The sequence below is a fragment of the Asparagus officinalis genome, chromosome 7 (assembly GCF_001876935.1).
Source record: "Asparagus officinalis chromosome 7, Aspof.V1, whole genome shotgun sequence".
NCBI classification, from domain to species: Eukaryota; Viridiplantae; Streptophyta; class Magnoliopsida; order Asparagales; family Asparagaceae; genus Asparagus; species Asparagus officinalis.
In genome coordinates, this window is record NC_033800.1 from 120,783,219 (window position 1) to 120,801,504 (window position 18,286).

The following is an 18,286-nucleotide window of genomic DNA, read 5'->3' on the forward strand; positions in this document are numbered from 1 at the left end:
CCCTCCCTCCAACCCTGTCAAATGAAAGTGTCGATCTCTTGCATCTCAGTCACCAGAGCTGAGAATGGCCATATTACTTGTGCACCTTGCCTGCATGTAACCACTTCCTATACTACATTAAAGGTAATACATTTTCTCCGCAAGATTTCAAGTTTTCAACTGAAAATAGGAATAAGAAGAATTGCTAGGGAATAAGAAAAGCTTACTTCTACTCAGAGAGGGCAATCCTATTGGTACCATCAATTTACAATATGAAGAAAGCGTTGAAAATGAAACAGCATCATGAAGAGACCTTGTGATGGAGTCCTTCTGGCTTTTTGCATGAATATAAGCATGTGGATCCCTTACGGTGTAAAGCAACACAGGTGTATTTGTATACTCGTCTGCAATATTCTCCAGATATTCTGCAGCTACGCCAGAAAAACCTCCTGAATCATCAAGAATAAATTGGATACCCTGTAGAAGCAGCATGTAATTAAAACTCTAGGCCATACATGCGAAGAATAGAATCTATTGACCTTTATCAATTGGTAAATGACTACAATAATCTCTACAAGACCATTATGGATATGAATAACTATATAAGACCCTGGCAATACTATTTTAGAGTTAACTTACATCATGATGTCAATAATATAATCTGGCAAAAGGAACCAACTTGGAAAAAAGCTTAAAGAACAAATAAATGAATAACAACTGCACAGTAAACTACATAAATCTAACAAGGGGAAAATCTTTTTTAGGTTTTAGAAAAATATAATATATCAAGAGAACAAAAAAGACCCAAGCTTACATGTATGCCTAAGACGAGGGTTTCAGGTTTTAGAACTCTAAAATCATAAATCTGTGCAAGAAAGCAAACCTGTACGTGATCACATTCCTCAACAAAGAGCCTCATCCTTTCATTCATTTCTTCACCCTGCAGACCTTCTGAGAGAACATCTTTTCCAGTCCCATAATTATCAAATTGCTTAACATCTGTCCATGAACTATGCAATTCATATAGGCTTCGAGGGTGATACTGAACCTTAGAGAAGTCCGTCCAATATTGAACGCCTTTTTCAAGACACTCAACCCGATCCTTATCGTGGACTTCTCTTTGAAGAGTGGGACTGACAACATCAGCATCATTTGATACAGCAGAAGGGCCAGTTTGTTCTTCATATAAGGTTTGTAAAAATAAATTCTTTTGTTGAGGTTCTGATGCATATCTGCTTACATTACCAGACCTGTAGAATAAGATGGAAGGTACTAATAAAAGCAATATTCAGAAGGAAAAGAGGGAGTGAAAGAGAGGTGCATTCAATAATGATCTGAATGATTATAGATTCAACTCTCTGGCATCTCCAACCCATGCATACACCTCCACATTTAGACAGTTTGTAACATACTGGCACTTTTTACTTTAGGAAAAAGAAACAGTAAGCAAAATACAGACGTGCAAATATAGAAGAAAGAAAGAAACAAAGCTGTCATGTGTCCTGCTATGCACGTCTCCCTACTGTTGTATCATTGCCAATGCTATGAAAAGCTACATCTCCTTTTTTTTACAGTTTCTTTGGTGGTTGCTTCTATGTTGCATATTCCCCCTAGAAAATAGGGGAAGATATTGTTTTGCAGAAGTCCAGGACAAGCAAGCTTCAACAAACATAGCCATAATCCTAATACTGTAATTCAACAAGCATAAAAACCATGAAGCTTCTACTCAACCTCGTAAGATGATTTAGAACTGTTTTGGCTTAACAAAATAGGACAAATTAGAAAATCAGCAGTGAAGTTATCCCACTGTATGGAAAATAAGAAGCATAAGGAGGTAAAAATATGGTTTTAGTAAAAAATTTCCATAAAGGGATAAAGGGATAAGTTCGAAAAATAATAGATAAAGACTGTTTGAGCTTCATGTGATCTCACTAGAGTCCCAGCATCTGACTCTAAGCTTCACAGAATCTCTCTAAGAACTCCATTACATAGCCGTCAAAGAATCTCTTGATGCAAAAATTTGTTTCTAATATTCTTCATTCTTTTTGAGAAAATGGCAGAAAGCCACAAAAAAAAATCATTTTTGCAACTTTCTCCCATCCAACCGTCCCTCATTATCCCCCAAAAAAGAAAATGTATCAGGCACTAGATGCATTTTTTGTAACTTTTTATCGCATCCAACCCTTACTCATCATCATCAAAAAAAGAAAGGGAAAAAGGAAAAAAACCAGTGTTGAAGCTGATTTTAAAAGAAAAAAAGTACAAAGGAATATCACAGACGAGCGTCTCTACGATTGCACTCAGTCATTCGAATTCTGAATTTTTTTTTAAATAAAGGATGCAAGTGGAGATAGACGACTTGGTTCTAGCAGTCTAGATAAATGAAATGAATGGCTAATATTAAGTGGGGACTTGCTTAATTTGATTAAATTGTGTTTGAAATCAGTTTAGCCGGTGAACGACAGTTGGGGATTCAAAGCTAATCTTAACATGTATAAGGAATATATTAGCAGCAAAAGGAGTCCAACTTGACAACAACCCTTTGAAATTTGATTTTTTTCATCCTCATCTAACAACTCTAAGAGCTTGAACTTATCATTATCCACATGATAAATTGATCTAGTCGAGAGAAAAATAAATCAAGAAATCATGGTCCATACAAATACGGTGAGGAGACTGTTGATATAGAGAAACGATAGAACTCAAATACAAGGAAAAGAATATGCAGCTCATTTATCCTTATCACAACAAACATCCACCTCCTTAATATCCTACATAAACCCCCCACAAGAAAAAACCTTGAACCCCCCCCCCCCCTCATGTTCAACCTCAAAAAATGCCATTCGGGATATTCGTCTTTTACCTAGCCAAGAAGGTGATATAGTTGTCCCTGGCGAAATTGCGTTCAATATGACTTGCCATCAATCTGAGGAGATTTTAGGCTCCACTAGCAATTTTTTTCATGGTTCATGCAGATAAATAAATCTCAGGCACGTAAACTCTACCCAGCAACCGCTACTCAACTCCTGAGGCCACCGCTCCTCACCTGAGCCACCGTACTCACCGGAGGCGCTGTCCTCACCTTGAAGCTACCCTGCTCAATCCCTTTGAGTCACCGTGCCCACAAAGCACCGTCCTCACCCAAACCATGGTGCTCAACACCTCGGAATGCCACCATCCTCAACCCGAAATACACCAGTGCTCGAACCTCAGGCATCAGTGCTCAGATCGAGACACCATCCTGCACTTCAACCACAATGCCTCAACATCTGCAGGCACCATCCATCACCCAAAATCATCATATATTCTTTCTCACTTTTTGTGATACTTTAAAAATATGTATTTATTATAGACAAGAACAAGATTTTATATATCAAAAGATGTGCGTTGAATTAATAGAACTAAATTTAGCATTAGATATAATATTCTCGAATGAGAATGAAACGATTGAATCGGGAACTCGGAGGCAATTAATAAAAATTATTAAAAAGAATCATTGCAACAAAGATAATAATGTGGTGTGGGAACAAAGAAATGTTCATAAGGTGGCACCTTAAGATTTATCTAAGGTAGCGCTATCAAAAGTTACATATGTATGCCTATCAAATTACTCGATACCACTCCATATCATGTATATTGATTTAAGATTTTGAATTGATAATACAAAATAGTCATATTTAGGTTATAGTTACTCATGCTTAAAGTGATTTAAAATTAATAGCTTACAATAATATAAATACACTATATATGGAATTATTCAGGTCATGAGAATCACGCATTACAATCGGCTCATGCATCGACCAATTCGAATTCTATTTAAATAATTGACAAATTAAACGATAATATATATATATATATATATATATTATATATATATATATATATATGGAATTATTCAGGTAATGAGGAATTCACGATTCAATCGGCATTGATCGACCAATTTTTGAATTATTTAAATAATTTGACTAATTCAAAGGATAATATATATATTTATATTATATATATATTATATATATAATATGATATATATATATATATATGAAAAATGGGATGCTTTCGTACCAAGCACAAAAAGTATGCTTGCGTACATAAGGGCAAAAAAGTATGCTGGTACAAACAAAAAAGTTATGCTTGGCTACCAAACAAAAAGTTATGCTTGGTAGTGAGGTACTAAATCATTCCTCCATCATTCAAATGGTTGTATATCCCTATGTCCTTCTCAACTCATGTGCTTGGAATGTGCCGTCCACCATTTCTGATGAGTGGAGGGAATGTGGTGTCACCTTACTACCAAGCATTAAATTTTGGTGCTTCGGTACTAAAATACCATATTATATATATATATATATATATATTATATATATTATATACTATATATATAAGACGAGAGATGAGAGAGAGAGAGAAAATATGGGTATGCTTGGTATCAAGCATTAAATTTTGTGCTTTGGTAGTTGAGGTGGACAGATCAATCCCTCATTCGAAAATGCGGGACCACATTCACATGGGCTTGAGGAGTGCATGGGGATATACCAGTTTTTGAATGAGTGGACGGGATTGTGCCACCTCACTACCAAGCACAACTTTTTGTGCTCTGCTCCAAGGGCATACCCGATATTTCTCACTATAATTATATATATATATACTAATTATATATATTATATATATATGGAATTATTCAGGTCATGAGGAATCACGATTCAATCGGCATGATCGACCAATTTGAATTATTTAAATAATTGACAAATTAAAGGAAAGGATGTGATTCGTGTGCGCCTTCAAAATCACGGTTTATGCTCTCGATTAATTCCTCTCTATAACCTTTATCAACCCCTAAATTTGATGTACACTGGTTTCAATGTCGACGAGCCTAGTCTCGATGTGTGTGTGGATTTCTACCAAGAAGGAACTTTAATGGGATTAGGTAATTCAATTATCTATTCAAACTCTAATGGATTCAATCATCTATTCAAACTCTAATAAGATTTGGCTATCTTGCCATGAATAAGAGGTACCATTTATGAATCCTCTAGGGAATTGGACTACAATGAGCAAACCATGCTGTCACAAAAAAAAAAGAATAACGCAGTTTAAAAAAAGGATAATCAATTCAGCCAGCTTTGTTTAAAAAAGGATAATCAATTCAACCAGCACTCGCACAAAAGATGTGCATTACATAAAGCTCCTTCACAAGTTTGAAATACTACAGAGAACCCCTCCCAAGTTTGGAAAAGTTACAGAAATCCTCAAAACAAGCAGAATTGCAGTTTACTCCCTAAAAATACTAAAAATTACATTTTAGCCCAAATTCTGCAAGTTAATATAGAATTGCAATTTAACCCCTAGAAAATCCAAAAACTACAAAATAGTCCGGAAAAGTATATTTCAGCCATTAGCAAATCCAGAAACTGCAAAACAGTCCAGAAAATTACAATTCAACCATTGGAAAACCCAAAAATTGCAGTTCAGCCTAGAAAATTATAGTTTAGATCCTGAAAATACATAAACTACAGTTCAGTCCAAAATTGCAATTGGGTCTCCTAAAAATTCAAAAAACACGGATCAATTCATCAAAAATGAAGAGATTGGAAATTTTTCAAATTTGACATTCACATCCCTAAATTGGAAAATTACAAAATTGACCTCCACGTCCCTAAATTGGAACTCAAACTAAATTGACCTCCATGTTGTTAAAGCAAAAAAATTGACCTCCATGTCTCTAAACTGAAAAATCTCAAATCAAAATTGACCTTTACGTCGTTAAACTAGGCCAAATTTCAAATTTGACATTTATGTCCCTAAGCTTAAAAATCTCGAATCAAAATTGACCTCTACGTCGTTAAACTGGGCCAAATTTAACTTCCACGTCATTAAACTTGGCCAAGTTACAAATTTGACCTCCATGTCATTGAACAGGGCCAATTCTGAATTTAACCTCTACATCCCTAAACTGAAAAATTCTCGAATCAAAATTGACCTCCACATTAAATTGGTCCAATTACAAATTTGACCTCCGCATCGTTAACCTCGGCCAAATTCCAAATTTGACCTCCACGTCATTAAAATAAGCCTAACCAAATTCGACCTCCATGTCTGTAAACTGGAAAACCTCAAATCAAAATTGACCACTACGTTGCGAAATTGAAAAAATCCAAAATTGACCCTTATATTGCTAAATTGGAACCCAAATCAAAACTTGACCTCCACATCGCTAACTTGGAGTCAAAACCAAAATCCATTTCATGTCTGTAAGACGAACTCAAATCCAAATTCAACCACCATATCTTAGTATAAGATTTTACATGAAAATGTACATTGGGGGTATGCCATAGTTAAGCTATGTATATGATCATTTTTTTCTAATAAAATTATTTGAATTTGTGGGGTAAAAAATGTTTATCTCAACTAGTTGCGGAGAATGGAACTTTCAATTAGGAGTCAATAAATATCATCAAAATAAAAGAAAACTCAAACGGAAAAAAAAGCACAATAGTTTTATTAGAAAAAATGATTATATACATGGCTTAACTAAGGGCATACCCCCAGTGTAAAAAAATAATTATATACATGGCTTAACCAGGGGCATACCCCCAGTGTACAATTTTCATGTAAAACCTTATACTAAAGATATGTCGGTTAAATTTGGATTGGGTTCACCTTTGAGGTGTGTAATGGAATTTAGATTTATAGCTCACTTTAGCGACGTAGAGGTCAAGTTTGATTTGGATTTCAGTATAGCAACACAGGTCAATTTTGGATTTCTCCAGTTTAGCGACGTAGTGGTCAATTTTAACATGAGGTTTTCCAGTTTAGGGACGTGGAGGTCGAATTTGGTTTGGCCGAGTTTAATGGCATGGAGATCAAATTTAGATTTTGGCCGAGCTTAACGACGTGGAGATCAAATTTGTAATTTAGCCCAGTTTAATAACGCAGAGGTCAATTTTGATTTGAGATTTTTTTAGTTTAGAGACGTGGAGCTCAAATTTGGAATTTGGCCATGTTTAATGACGTAGAGGTCAAACTTCTAATTTAGCCCAATTTAACGACATGGAGGTTGGATTTTGAATTTGGCCCAATTTAACAACGCTGAGGTCAATTTTGATTTGAGATTTTTCAGTTTAGGGATGTTAAGGTCAAATTTGGAATTTGGCCCAATTTACCGATGTGAAAGTCAAATTAAAAATTTAGCCTAGTTACAACGTAGAGATCAAGTTTAATTTGAGATTTTTCAGTTTAGGGACGATGGGGTCAAATTCAGAATTTGCCCAATTTTAACGACGTGGAAGTCAACTTAGTTTGAGTTCTAGTTCAAGAATGTAAAGGTCAATTTTGTAATTTTTCTAGTTTAGAGATGTGGAGGTCAATTATGTAATTTTTCAACTTCATTTTTGATGAATTGATCCATGATTTCTGAATTTTCGGGGGACCAAACTATAATTTTGGACTAAAGTGCAATATATGTATTTTTAGGGTCTAAATTGTAATTTTCTTGATTGAACTATAATTTCTAGAGTTTTCAGGGTTGAATTGTAATTTTCTAGACTATTTTGTAGTTTTTGGACTTGTCAGGGACTGAAATATAATTTTCTAGACTGTTTTATAGTTTATGGATTTTCCCGAGGTTAAATTGCAATTCTGCGTTAGCCTCCAGATTTTTTGCTAAAATGTATTTTTTGGTTTCTTTAGGGAGTAAACTACAATTCTATTTATTTTGAGGATTTTGGTAACCTTTCCAAAGTTAGGAGTTCTATGTAATGTTTCAAACTTGTAAATGGGTTTTTTTCGTAAATGCACATCCCTTGTGTGAGTGCCGGTTGAATTGATTATCCTTTGCATTTTTTTAAACAAAGCATGGTTTACTCTCATTGAAGTCTAATTCCCTATAGGATTTGTAAAAGATCCCTCTTATTTATGGCAAGATAACCAAATCTTATTAGAATTTGAATAGATAATCAAATTACCTAATGCCATTAAAGCTCCTTCTTGATAGAAATCTATATATACATCGAGACTGGACCCGTTGGCATCGAAACCAGTTTGCGTCAAGTTGACGGGTTGTTAAAGGTTATAAAGAGGAATTGACCAAGAACATAAATCACAATTTTGAAAGTGCACATGAGTCACATCCTACCCTTTAATTTGTCAATTATTTAAATAATTCAAATTAGCCGATTGTACCGATTGAATCGCGAACGTTTATTCGTCATGGCCTGAATAATTCATGCATATATAGTTCTTCTTTGCAAGATTCTTTTTAGATTTATTTCTTGCACCGAGTTTCCAATTCAATCATACGTTCTATTCGAGAATTATATCTAATGCTAGGATTAGTCATTTAATTCAATCACATCTTCATATATGACTCTCATTCGCGTCGTATACAAATAAATCTTTTTTAAGTAATCACAAACCAGTGAGAAAGCATACGACTTTGGATGAGGACGGCGCCTCAGATGTTGAGCATGGTGGCTCGGAGTGAGGATGATACCTCGAATGAGTACAGTGACTCGAGGGTTAAGCACAATGGCTCGGGGTGAGGACGGTGCCTCGACTGAATACGATGACTCGTGGATTGAGCATGGTGGCTCAAGGTGAGGACGATGCCTCCAGTGAGAACGGTGCCTCGAGAGTTAAGCATAGTGGCTCGGGATGAGGATGGTGTCTCGAGTGAGGATGGTGCGGTGAGATTTATTTATCTGATGAACCACGAATGCTAATGGATGAAGCTAAAATCTCTCAATTAGATGATGAACCACGAATGCTAATGGATGAAGCTAAAATCTCTCAATTAGATGCACGTCCTAGGAACACAATTATATCCAGGGACAACATATCACCTTCTTGCTAGGTAAAATACGAAATCCAATGAGGAATTTTTGAGGTTGAATGCAAGAACATGGGGGTGGTTTTCTAGGCTGAGATTTTTGATATTTTGCTAGAAGATTTTTGGTCATAGGGTTTCTCTTTTAGGGGGTTTATATAAGATATTAAGGAGGCGTTTGTTTGTTGTGACGAGGATAAATGAGTTTGTTGCATATCCTTTTCCTCATATTTGAGTTCTCTCGTTTGTCTATATCAACAATCTTAAACATGAGTTCTTCCTCACCGTATTTGTATGGACCACGATTTTTTGATTTATTTTTCTCTCCACTAGATCAATTAATCATGTGGATAATGATAAGGTCAAGCTCTTAGAGTTGTTAGATGAGGATTTAAAAAATCAAATTTCAAAGAATTGTTATCAAGTTGACTCCTTGCGCTGCAAATATATTCCTTATACATACATGATAAGATTAGTTTTGAATCTCCAACTGTTTTTCACCAGCTAACTGATTTCCAATGCAATTTAATCAAATTAACCAAGTCCCCACTTAAAATTAGTCATTTGTTTCATTTATCTAGACTGTTAGAACCTAGTCTTCCATCTCCACTTGCACCCTTTACAAAAAAAAAATCAGAATTCAAATGACTGAGTGCAACCCGTAGAGAACCTCATCTATGATATTCCTTTGTACTTTTTTCCTTCTAAAATTAGCTTGGACAACCACACCCTAGTGTGCATACCATCAGAGCATATGCTATGATATTAAAGTACCTAAACTTTTTTCTAGAAGGCAGACTCTTTCAACTTATAACAGTGAATAAGAATAACGCAGGACATGTACACCACGTTGCACTCTGTTAAATGGTACATAGCCATAAGAGAAAAGTATTACCATGTAATGATATCTGAGGGATCAGGATCACTGGTATATAGTGAACCAGTAGAACTTAGAGATCCAAGAGATCCTGCAAACATAATATAGCGTGTCAATAAATCTAGAGAAATAGAATTCTAAATAAGAATATGACGACACATCATCCAACAAGGAGATTCAATCACAAAGAATTACTGGGAAGGGTAATGGTTAAATATTTCTTCAACGATCGACGTTAAGAAAATTCCCGGAATACATAAATCAGATTTGTTTTACATGTCATGCTTCATTATTCAAATCCACCAAAAATCATAACCTAATAAAATAAGTTTGTGATTTCATGGAAATTCCTAATATCCAAATGACATTTCAAAAAAGTCATTGTGCGTGAATATTTACCACAAAAGCAATTTACCTTGAAGACCAATTGATATCAACCGAGGATTGTATGTAGGAATACCCTGCAGATAATAGAACTTCAGTACATATATGAAAAATCGATGCACTATTTGCAGCTAGATGATCGATGGAAAAGTTCAATTAAATAAACAACTTCAAACAAGGGAAGTTTAAACAACGAAAATTATCAACTGAGGAAAGAAACAGAGAAGAGGATTTGTCATCTTGAGATTTAACTTCAATAGTTTCTCTAACCTATAATTGATATCTAACAAAAACAAAAATGAAATATGTTGACATTGGATGCCAGATAACATCATTCGTAAATTCATGGGAGTAATATTTACTGAAACGTATTTTTGTGCTGACTTATAAATCATAAACATCGGTAGCCTAAAATGGTGATCAATTAAGTTTAAAGACTAGTATGAGCCATATTGTTCAATCATTTATCAGACAGATACACTGATTGTCATTATCCAAAATATTGCCTGGTACGGTACCATAATGGAACAGACAATTTACTTCTCCATATCACTGCTAAAGATCCTTGAAAACAATATATTAACAGATATATCACTCTACTAGCCAACCGTTAGAACAATGTTGATTCTGTGACCCTCTCAAAACTTTTGCTCAAAGATGGAACTCATTACAACTCCAAGCACTTGCGAATGTGACATCTTATGCTCAGATCACAACCTCCCAGTTAACTATTCTTGCTGCAATTACATCTTCCAATCTGCTTTGATAGAAAAATAACATTCCATTCCTCATACATCTTGGCAATAACTCCATAATACTAAGACAGGTTTGGCTTTCCCTTTTGAATTCGTAACATATCCTGAGACACATAATCAGCACTAGAGATATTGCTCTCCCCATGTAAAGCATGGAAAGTCTCTCGTAAGTCTCCCATATTTCGGGAGTGAATCAATGCATTCATTACGTCAGGCTTCACGGAATTAACAACCTACTCTTATAGACTTGAGCATCATCATGCTTCCATTCATTCACCATGACTCATGAAGATTCCATGTCAACAAATCTCCTTGCCTCTCCCAGTTAAATTCATCTTCACAATTCTTTCCCACTATACAAAGTTCTCTGTTTTAACTTTCAGTCTATGATTTGCTCAAAACAATATTAGAAACCACAGATTTACTATCTGCTGTCATTGCTCTACACACTAAACATATCCTCCACAAACAATTAACAATCAATAATTGAATATACTACTTCAGACTTTTCCTTAGATCCAATCACATCAATAAGATTCTACTATCTTGGGATCCAAACAACCTGAACATAGCAAAATACTAACTCAACAAACTGAAATACTCTTCTTTCATTTTATTTTTGCAGTAAAACAACTAACTTCTTTTACAAAGTTCTAGGAATCGAATTAACGATATAAGAAGATAAGGAAATTGACTGAAACTCATTGTTGAGGAAACAAGGGCAAAGTAATAGGATAGCCTCACATAGTACAGAGACAATACAACTTTAAGTCAGAGTTGAAGGCTAACATGCAAAGTTGCCTAACGCGTTTGTTGGCATGGCAGCTCGGCTATGATTGGCCGATTGGTGGTGGAAGATAGCTAAAGTAATGATTTATGACTGTGATTATGGCAGTGACTGATTATGATAAAAGTGGCTAAGGTGGTGACATGCTCTGGTTGTGATTCGTGGCAGTGAATTAAGGAACATGATCTGGTTTGGAAGATAGCTTGGATCCGGAGTGGCTTGAATAAGAGAGCGATGTGATTGCATTAAGAGGTGTGGATTAATTAAGAGAGGATAAAGGCTTTGATGATATGGCAATAGTATCACTGTTAGAAATTAGAAAGGGTGTGCAAGCGAAAAGGAAGAGAATAAATCATACCTCTCCCTTCATTTTGATCCCTTCAATTTATTCCTCAACATTTTAATGGAGTAAAATGTAGGAACAAGACTTTTTCTTGTCGGATAAAGAATCTCTGACCATCTCCAATAATTGGTCCCACAAATCCTATTTTGAAAGAGGAATTTAGGTCATCCTTCAGATAATAATTGAATAAAGGGGGCCTTATCATGAGATAAAATATCAAAATTGGTGAGCACAAATCAGGATCCGCTGCCTATCAAATGAGTGAAATTTCATAAAAGAAGCTAGTGGGAACTGCAACTGCATGCATGAAATAGGAAGGTCTAAGCAGACATGAAAGTCTATTTAGAACAGTCAGAATGTATCCCTCAAAGTTTAGAAGTTTGAGGAGACTTGGTCTTTTCCTTCTCCTTTTTTGTGTAGGCGGCATGTGTGCAAATGTGTTTGAGGGAGGGGTGGTTGTATAAAACAATAGATAATTGTGCTTTACAGACCAAAGTAGTATAATCTACTTGATTGTTCACAAGTTTGAATACAGCATGGGGATGTACATAGGCCCTTGATGCTAAGTTGGGGAATAGAGCTGATTCATACCACAAGTGAGTTTGTCGAGGCATTGGGAACTTGTGTTAATATCTGGTAAGAAGAAGTTCAGGCAAGAACAACAACTGCTATCGAATTTTTTTGCCATATGATAGGTAGATAAGCCTACATAATGCTCTATATAGCATAAAAGTATATCATGACATTTTGCCATGCCGTCACATGTTGGACACTCAGCAAACAAGGCACTACTGTCTCATATAAGCCTGTTATAAGTCATTTTATAGGGCGAAAAACTAAAGCTTATATTATAGGGGCGGTGGATGGATGGGTGTCCCCTTCATCATTCTGTCCTTACAAATTAATCCTTTTAACTCCATCTGGTTGGCCCCTAATTAAACTTGAGGGTATAAACACACACACACACACATATGACATCTTGCACATAGTACCTATCAAATATATTTTTTTCCCCGATGTGGAAAATGAAATTCAACACACACACATATGACATCTTGCACATAGTACCTATCAAATAAATTTTTTTCCCGATGTGGAAAATGAAATTCTTTTTTGCAGAGTAGAGTATTCTTGACTTCCAAACATGAGATTGTTTGCTTAAACTTTCGGCTTTAATTGAGAGCATGAAAGAGCCAACATGCAAACAAAAAAATTACAAAGAACTTACTATTGACTCAACTCAATTATGATGATTTTAATTGTAGAAGAGAGCAAAATCACAATTACGATAAAATTTTACATGTTTTATACTTTCGTCTTCCATCTTTTTCTCTTTAATTTTAGGGGCCCCGCCACCGAAAAATAAAATGCTGGGCCTGACCTAGGTTGCGCTTTGGTGTGTCCTGTTGTGTCATAACCATGTTCATCCTTCCCCTAAAAGGTAATACCTGCTCATAAGTCATAGTATGCAAGAATTCTTTTGAGGAAATCCAATTTCTAATTTTATCATAAACTGAAAATGAACAAACATAGCATTTGATATGTCTTTCCATTAACCAACCTACCATTGCGCAAAGGTTTATAACTGAACTCAGCGGTTCATAAGAGTAAAGGATTTCTTTCATAAAACAGTGGTGATTTTTCATAAAACAGCAGCGATAGCAAGTTCAAAGTCATTATTCCAAATTTATAGAATATCCATATGTAATATTTATGTTATAAATCAAACCACGATGCAAACAGTCAATAAGCGAGTCTACCTGATGTGTCTCACCAGTACGATAAAGGACATCCATATTCAATGATGAACTCCTAAAAATAGAATCTCCATGTGGGTCTTCGGCCAATCCAAGCAACTCATCCTTCAAATTAACCATAACATAGTTGTTTAGGGTTTTCATTTAAGAAAAGTTTTAAAGCAATAAAAGCATTGATACATTTAACAAATTCAAAATAAAACATATACGGTATAAGCATATGCACTTTCTCGTTAAATATAGCTGAAAGGAATTTGAAGTGCATTTATAGTTGACTACTTTTTAAAGGGATTCATGTTTCAACCTTTACTATTGCAATGCAATAAGCAGTTGCTTAAATGTCTACAAGAAGCGTTAATCTAACAGAATAACGCCTCCATTATTTTACATGACCTGGGATCTTTTTCTAGATCCCAGAATAACGTCAAACCTAATCCTAAATAAGGACTGATATCTAAATAAGGCATAGATGACTTTCACTCTTGTTTAGGACTGTAACTTGTGCCATGCCCAGATCCAAACATTTGTACAGTCAAAAAGATTTGAACTTCAAATAACCCTAAACATTGCACTCGTTTTGATCTGGATATAGTCTGAAACTGAATAACCAATCTGACAATTAAGTAAGTCGTACTCGAACTAGATAATGTTCTAAAGATCTTGCAACCTAGCTAATATGTAGGGATCATCCACATAACAGAGAACAAAACGAAACACGTAGGATTTTGCAGCGAACTTTATGGCTGGCATAATAGGGAAAGGAGATATAAATGATACAAAATAATCTCAAGTCGTGCTTGTACAGATCTATTCAGTACCCTACTCTACTCGAGGGTTTTGGAATATGGATGGTGAACGTTGTATGCATTAGCATTGAGATCCATACATGAGCAGTACTTGATTTTCATATAGTTCTTTCTTGCAGGCCAAGTGGCATCTGTACAAGTATCAGATCGATAAATGGTTAGAAAAATGCTAGAAGAAGGGTTTCGGGAAATTCTACACCGAACGCGACGCACGGACATACAATCTTCTAAACATCTAGTTTTGCAATGAAACTCATCGTTTGTGTTTAGGCCAGATGACATCTCAGAACAGGGTCTAAATAATAACACTTGCTTATGGGCACAACGACGGATGACCAATATAATTTAAATGATTAAAATTACGCTTCACATCCATCCACAAAAGCAACAAATTGGTTTCAAACTTACATTTTACAATTCTTTCAACCTTTCTCTCACTTAGTGTGTAAGGTCAGTCATTTTGGATATCAACAACCAGTATTAGTCTGAATGCACATAATTAATAATAAGCAACCACGGCTGACTGTTGTTAGTTCGTACGGATACAAGCATAACTTTCAAGAGGAGGAGAAAAAAAGTTCAGTTCAGGAAAAGGTCGCAGCTTTCCTGGTTTTCAAAAGAAAACCTCGATACCGAAACTGATTAAAAAATCGAAGGGCGAGTGAGAACGAGGTTCACCTGAAAGTTCCAGAAGTGGGAGCCGATGTAATTGGCGAAGTCTCCCACTTGAATCGTCACAATTTCCCTCATTTTTTTTTCCTCTCTTCAAAGGAGAGCTAATTTGAGTAGAAAGGGGGGAAAATAATATCTCGAGGAGTTATAAATATCTTCGAGCGTTGAGGCGGCAGAAGAGGCGACACCACACGGTCAAGAAAACAGTCAAGAGAGCAGGTTGGGGGGTTTGGGGGGGGGGGGCAATTTTCATAAAATAAGCGATCCCTAGCTGAAATCTCAGCCGTTGGTTGATATCCAAAGGTCCATGTTACTCGAATAACTACAATAATAATATGCATCAATCATATGATTGGCACTGGACAGCAGGGGTTTAAGTTGGTTTTTTCCGGTTTGGTTCGGTTTTAGGATATGTTTTGATCCGTTTGAGAAACTTCAATACAAACAAAACTGGAACGGCCCGTTCTCTCAATTTGCCTAAAATAAGCTCATTCTTTCTCTTCAATGGTCAAATTTCTCTCTCTCTCTCTCTCTCTCTCTCTCTCTCAAGTTAGATTATTCTTTCAACTAATTTGTCTTGTTCTTTTGTCGATCCCTTAGGCCTTAACCAACATATTTCTTTCACTGATTTCTTGACAAGCATCTTTCTTTCGCATTAAATAGGCTATTTTCTTAATAAATTAGTTCAAGTCCCAACACAATAGACCGAACCAAATTGACCAATGAAATTTCCTGTCGGTTCGGTCCCGTTCGGTTTCAAATATGGAGTGGTTCGGTTTTGGTTGTGGTAAAATTCCGGGAAAAAACGACCAACCCGGCCGTTTGCTCACCCCCGCCGTAGACCTCAACTTTTGATAGCAGGACAAGACAGCTACAATTCATTCCAAATTTTAACAGCTAATCGCATGTCATCCAAGTTTGAGAGTTCGCCTACACCCGAAAGGATGAGCTGATTATTTTGTCTTATGTACTTACACTCTGATATAGTAGAGAGGCCACTTGAAGCTATTGACCCGGATGCTCTTTTCTTAATGCACTTGGAGCTCCACCGTTCATGCAACGATCCAAGCCACCCTCATCTTTAAGCATTTTAAATAAGAACAATACAATCAACAACGCAGCAAGGAACATAGAGTAAAAACACGTGGCCATAACAGCTGCATATACGACAAAGGAGGTAAAAACATTGCATATATAGGGCAGGCTGCAGCAGTAACAAGCTTCATATGTTCTTATAAAATACAAGCACGCACAATTAGCAGTGAACACCTTTCTCCTTTCCACATTTTGCTCACAAAGTTCATACATATATCAAACCCTCTTGATACTCCCCTATCCTAAAACAACAACGATCACATAGCATAGACTATCTCGCCACTACTATCAACATCAAGATCAGGATCAGAGTCGAGGTCCTCCATGTCATCGTCCATATCGAGGCTATCGGTGATAAATTGGCCGATGCCGCGAGTTCCAGCTGCAGGGATAGTAGCTTCTGCAATTATCTGCATTATCTCGTCGACACTCTGCATAGGCTGATCGGGCTCCTCATACTGGTTGCTCATCATGTTGTCATCCATTAGGTTTGCGGGAAGATTCTTCAAGAACCAGGAGTGGGTGCGTATCTCCGACATTGATATCCTCTGAAAAGAGTAAAAAAAATGTGAAGCAATATTAAAGGGAATAAGAATCCTATTAGAACCATCACTGTAGGAGTGAAGTGGCTTGCACTGCAAACAGAATAGCAAAAGTTCTCAAACTAACCCTCCAACCTCTAACCACCCGTGAATGGTACAGATTACCCCATTGTATGGGGGTGTTCAGATAGAATCGGTACTGTATTAAGTGAAAGTGAAATAGGTAGAATCAGAATCTCCAGACAATTGGACGACCCTAACAGATTAACCCGTGATAATCAAAATATTAGGGATGTAACTGGGTAAAGCAACCAAATCAATGGCAACTATTCTATATAGGCCCACTCTATAGATTATTGTCTATGGAGGAAGGAGAGAGGGACGTCTACCATGCCATGAATCTTGATGAATGTATCAAGAATGTCCATCAGTTCAGTCACTATTGTCTGCGCTGATAGACAAATGACTGTTGATATATCAAGTGGCATCCTCTCCTTACTCCTAATTCCATATACTATAGAAGGCCCTCTATAGGATTTTTTTTTCACATTTATTCTCCAAAACAGAGGTAACTCCACAACAAGGATTGTCTATAACACAAAGTACATACCGTAGCAGGATTAGCAACAAAAATTCTAGAGATTAGGTGTCGGCACTCCTCAGATATGTGAACATAATCTGGAATTAAATATTGAACATTCAATATACGCTGCACAAAAAAAGATTATTAGTATAATGAATATAATGGTGGCTCATCTCATGAAATGGTAAAAAGTAACCTGAATTGTTTTCCGAAAATTCTTGGGCTCTTCAGGATCCTCCAAATGGATATGCGCCCACTAACATCATATATAGAGTAACTCCACAAGACCAGACATCTGCTATCTGTGATTTTAAACAAACTAAAGAACATGAGCAGAAATAAAAATAAATTTTAAAGTATGATACAATGAGAAAAGCAAGCGCTAACACATGTGATACTAGTCAACAGAAGACGAAGCCATGACAGCTTTTAATGATGCCTCAGTTATTAATAGCAATCATCACGACATAAAGAGATAATTACACAGGAGGAATTTCAACAAGTAGCAATCTGTCGTCGTAATTGGTGAAAATACCAACACAAATCCATACATAAATTTCTGGCGTACAGAAACTATTGTGCGCAGCGGAAATTTCGACAGAGTTTCTGATACACAATAAGAGAGAAAGATCAATAAGAATTCATGTCTCACCAAGGAAACAAGAATCTGAAGCGAATATCTCAACAAAATGGGATATCAGCTCTTCTTCTCATCAGTTCTAGGACTGACTTGTCGAGGGACCTAATAAACTATTACAATGGCCACAAACAGCAAATCATATAAGTTTTACGTGATTCGGCAAACTGCCTACGTCCACGGGGTAAGGAGGGGGATCTACAATTAGAGGGGAGAGAATACAACTAGGGTTTACAATCACTCAATCT

At 36.2% G+C, this 18,286-nt stretch overlaps 1 protein-coding gene and 1 pseudogene across 3 annotated transcripts in view; both read right to left on the bottom strand.

Moving 5' to 3' along the window:
* LOC109849567 (protein misato homolog 1) overlaps positions 1 to 15,395 on the bottom strand; it is a 20,645-nt gene extending 5,250 nt beyond the window's left edge. Inside the window, exons 1-6 of one of the 3 annotated variants that reach the window (XM_020419411.1) lie at positions 15,188 to 15,395; positions 13,707 to 13,808; positions 10,093 to 10,138; positions 9,696 to 9,768; positions 863 to 1,229; positions 207 to 456 (exon numbers count right to left, since the gene is read on the bottom strand). In XM_020419411.1, coding sequence (XP_020275000.1) covers positions 207 to 456; positions 863 to 1,229; positions 9,696 to 9,768; positions 10,093 to 10,138; positions 13,707 to 13,808; positions 15,188 to 15,259 — 910 coding nt within the window. In that variant the 5' untranslated portion in view covers positions 15,260 to 15,395. Of the gene's footprint in view, positions 1 to 206; positions 457 to 862; positions 1,230 to 9,695; positions 9,769 to 10,092; positions 10,139 to 11,961; positions 12,088 to 13,706; positions 13,809 to 15,187 lie in introns of those variants that run through there. The other 2 variants (XM_020419412.1, XM_020419413.1) reach the window with 2 other exon arrangements.
* LOC109849339 lies at positions 16,346 to 17,682 on the bottom strand (annotated as a pseudogene).